The 10,790-nt window shown below is 38.6% G+C and overlaps 1 protein-coding gene across 1 annotated transcript in view; it reads left to right on the forward strand.

Annotated features, from left to right (window-relative positions):
• Positions 1-10,790, forward strand: part of DNAH10 (dynein axonemal heavy chain 10) — a 135,018-nt gene that overhangs the window by 110,667 nt on the left and 13,561 nt on the right. The window contains exons 59-65 of the mRNA XM_018556926.1: positions 85-221; positions 1,273-1,490; positions 1,935-2,156; positions 4,338-4,485; positions 4,940-5,219; positions 6,553-6,782; positions 8,101-8,374. Of these exons, the coding sequence (XP_018412428.1) occupies positions 85-221; positions 1,273-1,490; positions 1,935-2,156; positions 4,338-4,485; positions 4,940-5,219; positions 6,553-6,782; positions 8,101-8,374 (1,509 nt within the window). The remainder of the gene's footprint in view (positions 1-84; positions 222-1,272; positions 1,491-1,934; positions 2,157-4,337; positions 4,486-4,939; positions 5,220-6,552; positions 6,783-8,100; positions 8,375-10,790) is intronic.

Raw genomic sequence — 10,790 nt, forward strand, 5'->3', positions numbered from 1 at the left:
TATATATATATGCCAGTGTAACAGGTTTACTAACCTGTTACACTGACTACATATAGTTTTTTCTCACTTTTGGTGTTTTTTTAGGTTTCTTGAAAAACCTTAATGCAACATTCGAGGAAATGGAAGCTGTTAGTAAAGCAGGCTTAGGAATGCTGAAGTTTGTAGATGCTGTGATGGGTTACTGCGACGTGGCTAAGGAAATCAAACCAAAAAGAGAAAAGGTACAGTTTACTATCTGCAGTGTGGATAGGATGAACATTTTAAACAGTTTTGTATAATGAAATATTGACATAAATTCTAATCTACAAAATGTATGGCTTTATATACATTGACCACTTAATGGTAGAAGTTTACCGATTTTATACTTGATGTCTTCAGGAAAGCAAAAATACATAAAGTGATATCCCATCAGACAGCCATACTGGAATACCCTTGTTGCCTTAGATAAAAATATATTTTGAACATTGCTTTCTCTCCTTCTATTCCATATCCCATTTTCACTTGCAATAAATCTTTATAAAATATTTAGGTAAACGAGTAGAAGTATACAGGGCAATATATGCACATAATGTCTCCTATGTAACAAACAGTACAAGTACGTAAATAAACAACATATGAGTAGGAAGCAAAACAAAGGTACCTCAACAGACTCAGATCACTGATCTTAGCAGAACCAATATATACCAAAAGTGGGTCTCGTGCTTTAGACAAAAAGTACTGTTGAATATAAGGGAAAAAACAATGGAATCTGGGAAGGAAAGAAAGAGAAATTAGAACATAATAGTACAACAGGAACACTGGAAAGCAGAAGAAAAAAGGAAGAAAAGGATAAAGGGAGGGAGGGGGAAAGAGAATGCTGGGGTTCACACTAGGGTTACACCGATACAAGTATTGGTGCCAATGCCCCTGATACTTATATGTATACCAGAACATCTGGTATCAAGAAGCCAGGAGGCATAGAGCTGGCTTCCCGGCCAATCAGGAAGCCGGGTGGCGTGTAATGATTTGCCACCCGTCTTCCTGATTGGTAATGCCATTGTTCCACAAGAAAACAAAATCTACATTAAAAGAAAAAATACCACAAAAATGTTTCCAATGAATGGAATGCTGGCACAATTTCTAAAAAGATTCCTGTCCACAAGCATGAATCACATGTTCTACTTTTCCACTATTTACATGTAGGGTACAGACAGTTACATAACAAGGCAAAGATATAATTTATAAAAATCAATCACTTATACTGTCATACTGTTTACTCTCTTTGTAATCTAGGTGGCAAAGCTAGAAAAGAACTATTACATGAGTAAGCGTGAACTGGAGAAGATTCAGGCTGAACTTGCTACTATCCAGAGTGAACTAAAAACCCTAGGACAGCGCTATGAAGCTGCCATAACAGAGAAGCAGAAACTGCAAGAGGAAGCAGAAATAATGGAGCGCAGGCTGATTGCAGCCGATAAACTCATCTCTGGCCTGGGATCAGAGAATATAAGGCAAGTATATTTGCTTTATATATGCTTTCCTGTCCATGCTGGTTAATGGGAATGCAAAAGCAGCTTAATGCAGCTTAAAAGAAGGTCAAATGCAGGTCAGAAGGTCAAATGCAGGTTAGACATGGCTGCAAATAAACTCAGATGAAGCATCACAAACTGGTGTCAGATGCAAGATACATGCCCCTGAAAGCACTCTGCATTAGCCTACAAAAACAAGCTCCAAGCTTACTACAGCACAAGTAAAGCCTAAAAATTATGTGAAGTCTGTTACCACAACCAGTATTTTTAGCTCTCAAGTACAACTTTGCCATGGAATGCAGTTCAATCGAGAATTATCATTTTACGTACATAATAAGCACATCTGTATAAAATTACATTGCATTGGGAGTGATGAGCAGTCTTAAGCTGAACAGATAATATAGAATTTGATGTTAATATGTTTAGGTGGCAAAACGATCTAGAAGACCTAAAGGAGAGACGAGTAAAGTTACTTGGAGACTGCCTGCTGTGTTCCGCATTTCTAAGCTATGAAGGAGCGTTCAACTGGGAGTTCCGTAAAGAGATGGTGTACACAGAATGGCAGCAGGATATAATGGACCATGATATCCCACTGAGCCAGCCTTTCAGGATAGAGAGTTTACTTACTGATGATGTGGAAATTAGCAGGTAAATTATGATAATTATTTTTTCCTGTTCTTTTAACTATAAACATGTTAGTGTTTATAGTTCTAGTATGAAATGAAATACGCCTGAAGGGTTTTAATGTCATATTTGAATATCTGACGTAACTGCCGAAGCAGAAAATTGAAAAAAAGAAGATACATTTCATTAAAAATATACACACAACTGGTCCTTTCAATTCCCCTAGAGAGACTCATTGGCTTAAAATGTATGTTCAGCTAAAACTTTTCCTTTTTTTTAAAGTTTTTGGTAGAGTGGGGAAAGATTAGAACCGTTACTGAATTTTTCTGGTACTCCGTTACAGAGACTTCCCCCCACTTCCTATCCTGGTGGCAAATGTTTCAACAGGCAGTTTTTTAGTAGAGGAACACTAATTTAAGTTATTGTCACCATGCTAGTAAGTCTGCGATTAGCATTAAAAGCCCTACATGGACAAAATAATCCCCACTCTATCCAAAGCTATTTGTCTGGACTTACTTTTTAAGCATATGAGTTTTTTTCGGGAGAAGGCAATAGGTGATCTAATCTGATTTCACCTAGTATGGAGAAGTTTTGCAAGGTTGTAGTCAATGGCAATAGAGTTGTCAGCTCAAGGAAGTGATTCCAGCAAACAGAGGTTGATGGATGAGTAGCAACAGCTACTGGAAGGTGGTTGACAGTATAGCAGGCAAGGGGACAGTCCAGAAAGCAAGCAAATAATGGTCAGTACACCAGGGAAAGGGGTCTTTCCGTGTGGCAGACTATGGTGTAGTTAGTACAACGAGCAAAGGAATTGCTCCAAGTGGCAGGCAAAGGCGTAGTCAGGCAGTGCAAGCAACCAGACATTCAAGCCAAAGGTCATACACAGATAGTTAAACAGGAAAACACTAGTAAGGCAAGAGGAGAAGCATATCACAGTGCCTGTTAGGTTAAATCCTCATACCACTCTGAGGGCCAATGTGGTATGAGGAAAAGGACTTAAGACCATGGGCTGCATTGCCAGGAAAACGAGATGCCAAGTCATGCAGGGCACAGTAATCTACAGTATGTTTGACAGCAGAGACACATTGGCAAACAGACTGGTCAGCATGGGTATAAGAGTGAACTACTGCACATTTTTCATTCAGTTAGCAGTCAGGGCAGCCAGTATTAAAACATTTGATTGCTGATTGGATGGTATGTGTTTTAGCAAAGGCTTCCAAACTGAACACTGCATGCAGCATTTGAACTTCAGTACTCTATTCACTTCAGTGTCTTCTCAACAATACATATGGATGGAGCTTTGAGAACCTGGGCACTATATGCTTACCTGAAATCAGCCCCCTTTAAATGTAGCCATACTGGGTTTAAATGTAGCTATACTGGGTTTACTTTTTTCCCTGACTTTTAATGACAATGTATCTTTATTTTCACTATTGTGGTACAGATTAAAAAATGGCATTGTATAGTATAAACATCTGTAAATATTAATCATGGTGCCCCCCTCCATTCTTCCCAATCAGTTTTAATAAATCGTATCTCACATGTTCAACTTTGTGCAGGACTATGCAGTGCTTTCCAGGCAGCAGTTCCAGTCTGTTCTTCTCTATCCTCTAGAGCCATACTTCAAACTGTGCCTGTGCATATGTACAAAATTTAGAAGTATTTAGCGCGCATGCAAACTAGACTAGGGCCACCATTGCTTCCAATAGATGCTCGTTTTTTGGGCATGCCCTACGCATTATAGGGCTAGGGTTCCAATATCACTGGCCAATGGTGGACATTTTAAAGGTAAACTCATATGTTAAAAATGAATGAGAAGGTCCTGGTAGGATGGGGAGCACTGTGATCAATATAAGTGAACTTCAACTCTAAAATTGCAAATAAATTAATACATACTACTGTTTTTATCTCTGGGCTAAAACCTGTAAATATAACCATTTTAACTTATCACTTCTTACAGAATACTTTGTAAATCTTTTGCCTTACTTGCTAGCAAGGGAAGCAAAACAAAGTGGAAGACTGAACTCTGAAAAGCAAATATCTTGGCAATACTTGTATAATAGTGCGGTATTTGTTCCTGCGCACATCATTTATCCGCAGGAAATTAAATGTGCTTTATCTTAGGTCTCAACTGGGCCAATGTGCTTTAAACATTTTGCTGGCATTTTAGGGGAGCAGAAACTGTAACATGTTTCCTTCCTATAGATGGGGATCTGAAGGATTACCTCCCGATGAGCTCTCCATACAGAATGGAATACTGACTACTAGGGCAAGTCGTTTCCCATTGTGCATAGATCCTCAACAGCAAGCACTGAACTGGATTAAAAGGAAAGAGGAGAGAAGTAACCTTAAGGTGGGAAAAAGTATAACATTATTATTGAAAAGCTGATAAGTCTGCTGAGCTATTTACAATATTGAAAGTTGCACTTGTCCTTTAGGCCCAGGTTCTAAGTTGCTGAATATTTGAACTGCTATGACTCTGAATAATTGGTATTCGATGGATTTTTTTCTGTATAGAGCAAACTTTGTTATTAAATATGATTCTCTGACTATTATTATTGTTGTTATTGGTGAAATTGTATCTTATAGTTTTTTTTAATGAAATACTTGACTGTTATCAGATTTGGTCTAACCTTTCATTATTAATTTTTTTCAAGCTGCGGTCACTGCCATCACGTTGACTTGATAATTGTAGTTATGCTGTTGATCAAACATACCTTTGACAAATGACCAGCATTTATTGAAATATATATATGGATATATGGTTACACTATTAACAATATTACTTATTTTTCTCTTTTTTTTAGATTTCTTCATTTAATGATCCAGATTTCTTAAAACAATTGGAAATGGCTATTAAATATGGCTTCCCATTCCTATTTCAAGATGTGGATGAGTATATTGACCCTGTCATTGACAATGTTCTGGAGAAGAACATCAAAGGTGCTCAAGGTCGCCAGATCATCATTTTAGGAGACAAAGAGGTGGATTATGATCCAAACTTCAAATTGTATTTAAACACAAAGTTGGCAAACCCCAAGTACTCCCCTTCAGTGTTTGGTAAAGCCATGGTGATTAATTATACTGGTAAGTATGGATATGGCTGTCTGTAATTATATTAAACATGTATTATAGTTAAACACAGCTGATGCTGGAAATTCTCCTAAGCAGCAATTGAAATGAGTATCAGGCAGCCTACAATAATGCTGTGATTAAGAGAGAGGACAGGACATTTTGAGTCAGTCAGTCCTGCACTGGGTGACAACAGTGACACTCAACAAAAGTTTGTGGACAGTTCAAATCAGGCAGTGTGATTGGTTTTTAAAACCGGATGATTTGTAGAGTAAAAGTAGAAAGCAGTTGATTTCAACTTTCAGGTGGAGTTTCAAGCACAGAAAACTTTCACCAGCTCTCTATAGCCACTCCGCGTTGTATTTTAACCTTGGCAAGTGGAAGACGTGAAACACATCTCATAAGTTGCTTGAAAGGGAGCATGCAATTAGGAGCACTTATGAGAGAAGAGGAGGGCTATATGGACAAACAGTTGTAGGCTTAAGTGGCTTTTAGGTCATTAAATCTAAGGCATTATCAATATGAGAAAGATATGCTTAATTATTATGACATATAAATGTGGTTCCAGCAATACTAAGTTATTACAGAGTGTAACTCATAAAAGCAAGATGCAAGATGCAGTAAAGGACCCAAGTGTACTCTGAAACACTGTTGTCACCGGAAGTAAAGGCCGAATTTTGAACCATATGACCAGGCCCTTGTGATCAGATTGACAAGCAAGTCAAGTTGAAAATTAGAACAAAGAAGCAAATCACCAGCACTCAATAGTAAAGCTGAATATGTCCTTTTTATTGGACAAAGACGTCACAGTGATCCAAAAAGCTGACGTTTTGGGGCCGCGCAGGGTCCCCTCCTCAAGGCAGAAAGATGTGACGTCACGTCTTTCTGTCTTGAGGAAGGGACCCTGCGCGGCCCCGAAACGTCGGCTTTTTGGATCACTGTGACGTCTTTGTTCAATAAAAAGGACATATTCAGCTTTACTATTGAGTGCTTGTGATTTGCTTCTTTGTTCTGGTTTGCACGGTGCCATCCGTGGTTATGACTACGAGCACCATTTTACTTATTGGCCGGGACTGCTGCGAGGTGTGCGGAGGGCTCCTCCATCGATCTACAAGTTGAGAATTAGGACATCATTATGTGGTTGTTGCCTTTGCAGGTAAACATTTACTTAGCAGAGCTTTTAATTAAGCTCAAAAAGACATAAAGACTATATTTTGTTGGGGGTGTTAATAATATGGAGTATTTAATATAGACTGTAGCCTATATAGTAAGTGCTGTAGGCAAATTAAACCTTATATTATGAGAAGTTTGCATTGTTGTAATCTTTCCTATACTTCTCCTTTCTCAGTTACACTGAAAGGCCTTGAAGATCAGTTACTTAGTGTCATTGTTGGCTTTGAAAGAAGAGAGTTAGAAGAGCAAAGAGAACATCTGATACAAGAGACCAGTGAAAATAAAAAGTTGTTAAAGGACTTGGAGGATTCATTGCTAAGAGAGCTTGCCACATCTACTGGTAACATGCTGGATAATGTAGAACTAGTTCATACTTTAGAAGAGACTAAATCCAAAGCAACCGAGGTAAGAAAACGTCTGCAAGTAATTAATGCAGAAAGCTTACATTCAAGTAATTGGTGTGGTGCCAGGGATATAAGTATTGGTGTTGGTGCAGATAATCTTTGGGAAGGTGGGGATACTGTCAATGCTGCCATCGTTGACTAAAGATATAAAGATCATATGTATGCCACATAGGACTTATCAATGTAGCTTTTATAACTTATCTGTAAAAAATAAAAAAAATAAATCAAGGCAACTGGACTTGCTGTATTTTTATTGAAGACTGGTGATCACTGGTGATCTGACCAGCTTTCTTAATTCAGAATGACTTGTACAAAAATTATTTGGTAATAAATATGGTGAATGTTGCTCCAATCAACATAATCTATTAATCATAACCAACATGGGGTCAGAGACCTCATGGAGTTAAGGTGTTGACTGCATTTGCATAATTGGAGCTAGCTGTTGTTATTAAAACAGCATTGTATGTGGCAGACAATAGATGTCTCACTCCTCCACCCACCTCTTTTCAAGCTTGGCTTCTCCATTTTTACATAAATGGCCTCTTGTATACCTCTTTTAAACCAGCCCTCCTCCCTGTGTTGGATGCGTACTTGACTTTCTTCAAAAGAGTGAACTTTTTCCTTTACATGTAGGTACACTGCTGAATCCTGACCAGAGGATTTAGGTCAGGATTCAGCCATATACCTACATCTAAAGGAAAAAGGTCACTCCTTTGAAGACAGTCAAAAGATTAACAGATTATGTGGATTGGAGCAACATTCACCATATTTATTCCCAGATAATTTTTGTACAAGTCATTCTGAATTCAGAAAGCTTCGAAAGTCCAGAGAAACGTCTTCAAGAAAAATACAGCAAGTCCAGTTGCCTTGATTTATTTTTTACAGATATACCATGACCTGGATGGATGAGAACCTTCACAGACATTTTATAACGTACTTTTCTGTATTTATTATTACATATGTGCTGCGGTAGTTTAGCTGCTTATATGATTTTACCTGTAGCACACATAGCATTCAGTGTAGATCAGTATTCTGGCAATGGTGCCAAATTGACTTTTCTTCCTATGATCACTGGACAGTACTGTTTTATACACCCTGTGTATGGCATCTTCTGTAATTTGGGTCGCTGTATTTTTAAGAAGGACTCGATTAAGAGTATAACAGCTGTAATACTATTTATTGGATAATTATTTCTCAGTCAATGGCTGTATTGTTATTCTTCTAATAGTATTTATGGGGAATTGTTATCACTATTGATGTTCTGTTTTTCTATTAGAATTTGCAGTGACAAAAATAAATACTGACTTTTGTAATTTTAGGTGTCAGAAAAACTGAAACTGGCAGAGCGGACTGCAGTGGACATTGATAAATTACGAGATGGGTACAGACCAGCTGCCAAACGTGGAGCGATTCTGTTCTTTGTCCTGTCTGAAATGGCACTGGTCAACTCAATGTACCAATATTCTCTATCATCATTCTTGGCAGTCTTTGATTTATCACTACGGAAGTCTTTGCCTGATGGTATCCTAGCCAAAAGGTTAAAAAATATAATGGACACATTGACATTCAATGTCTACAATTATGGATGCACAGGTTGGCATTTGTTCCTAATGCATATACAGTATGCGCTGTTAGCTAATTAGCATGACCTCATTGCAGTGATGTCTCAATCTCTTATTTACTAAGATGCACAATTCACTTTGATACTAGAGTACATATACAGTTTAAAGAAGAAAACTTATAGATAAAACTTTTTTCTTAACCCTTGCAGTGGGGCTAATTTTCATCTAGATGCAAAAATAACAAAGTTATACTCAACTGAAACCTGCAGCCAGCTGGCTCTTACAGTGCTCCCTCCAGGCTGTTTCCTCCTCCTCTGCAGCGATGGAATGTCCGTTGGAGTTCTTACATCCTATACATTGTGTATTGGACGTCATGACTCATGGAACCTTAGATTGCCAGAGCAGAGGGAAGAGAGGCTGGAAAGACCGGTCTAAAAGCCAGCTGTCTCCGGGGATCATGTGAATATTTGCTTTTTATTTTAGCACCTAGACAAAAAGAGGACTTAACTCTTGTAGTGCGGGAGTAGCCACACTGCAAGGGTTAAGGAAAGTTTTGCCCGGAGTTCTTCTTTAATACCTTCCTTCACTTTCCACAATCAGTGATGACATCACATGTTTTTAGTGAATGTTATTACTTGTCAATCATGCAATGAACTGTATTATGTCTGATCTAACTTACCATAGCTGTCACTTTTCCATATCAAATAAGCATTAAGTGTTCTTGTTTTGTTGCAGTAGGTTAAATGATATTAGTGCAATGGTACTGGTAGCTGATACATTACATGTAACTAAAGCTACATTTTTTTTGCTTTGACTAGAATGGGGAAGGGCTTTTATGGGGAGATCTCTGGGGAGATTTTGCCTTATTTCTGGTCCATGTAACACCTGGAGCATTGCTGTGAGCTGCATTTCCTGTTTCTCTTTGCTAGAGTGCATTCTTCATAAAATAAACAAGAAGTTCAGCTCACCAGAATGTTGGGTTTCACTGCACAGGAAGTAAAAGAAAATCTCCCAGACAGAGGTAGACAACCGGGGCTGGATTCTTTTAATCACTTAAAAGAGAACTATTGGGTAATCTTTTTATCCCATAGTTCTCTTTAGATTCACGGGAGGACCCCATAGCTCAGTATATAGCGAGCTACAGCTTGCTGTATACTGAGAGCGCTGCAGCCGGGACGGATCCCAAGAATACTGTCCAGATCCACCCAGCTGGCTGATTGTCAGCAGGCTCTGCCTATCTAGAGGAAGAGCCAGCTGTGCCCGCCCCCTCCCCTGTCCGTCCCTGCATTCAGCGCTGGAGAGGGGAGGGGTGGAATCCCTGCGGGGAGCGGTGACTGACAGTCACCGCTCTCTGCAGGGAGATGATTGGGAAGTGAGCGAGCGACGATATGTGTTCGTTCACTTCCCGATCAATAGAGCCGATGCGTGACAGTTCAAATGTCACATGTCGGCTCTAAATATGAGGATGAGTGTGAATCACTTATAGTTCTCCTTTAAGTAACACCCCTCTGCTAAACTTCAGTTACAAAAAAAACAGTCTTTCTCAAAAATTCCACCATGGAGAAACCCTTTAAATATTTATGGGTTTCAGGGAACCCATGTTAAAAATGATATCTACAGTTCATGGTACTGTATATTACTGTGTTCAGTAATTTGCAGCTATAGTAACAAAATAACGAAACAACTTTCCTTTCAATAATAATCATGAAATGAAACAAATAATAATAACAATGAAAAGCGTAAACAGTATATGTGGACAAAAAAATTAAAATATCTCTTTACAATAGTGGTCAATGTACAAATGGCCCCTTACATAAAAGGCCAATGAAGTTCCCCATTGTGGTCAGTGGAGAAATGCTGCTTTACATTGGTGATTAGTGGAGAAGTGCTCTTTTACATTGGGAATCAATATAAAATATCACTTTACACTGAAATCAGAGGAAAAGTTGCCCTTTACATTGGTAGTCAGTTGGAGAGGTGCTCCCTTGCAATGATGGTCAGTAGGAGAGGTGCCCCCTTACATTGTTAGTTTAAGGAATGTCTTGTTACATTGGTGGTCACTGTAGTGCTTCCTGTTATATATTGCTTCCAATATTTCTGTTGGGACCAGAAATATGCAGGCACCATCAAGTAGAAAATCAATTTACTACTGCTCACTGCTCAAAGAACCCTTATCCATCTGTGAAGGAACCATTGGATTCCATGGAACCCGGATTGAGAAAGGCCGCACTAAATATGTTACTTGTTTTCCTGATCCTTACCTAGCTTAGAATACTGTAATAATGTGGCAATATCCTTATGTCAGATAACATCGGATGTGTGGCCAGTCACTATACAGGGAACACAGACATTTTCCCTCGGCTACCTATAGGCATGTGTCTTTTGTGCCTAAAAGTAAATCTGATCTTTGAGAAAACAATAAAAATATGATAAAAGGTCTAACCCTT

Source organism: Nanorana parkeri, unplaced genomic scaffold (assembly GCF_000935625.1).
Source record: "Nanorana parkeri isolate BGI_ZX_2015 unplaced genomic scaffold, ASM93562v1 scaffold13, whole genome shotgun sequence".
Lineage (NCBI taxonomy): Eukaryota > Metazoa > Chordata > Amphibia > Anura > Dicroglossidae > Nanorana > Nanorana parkeri.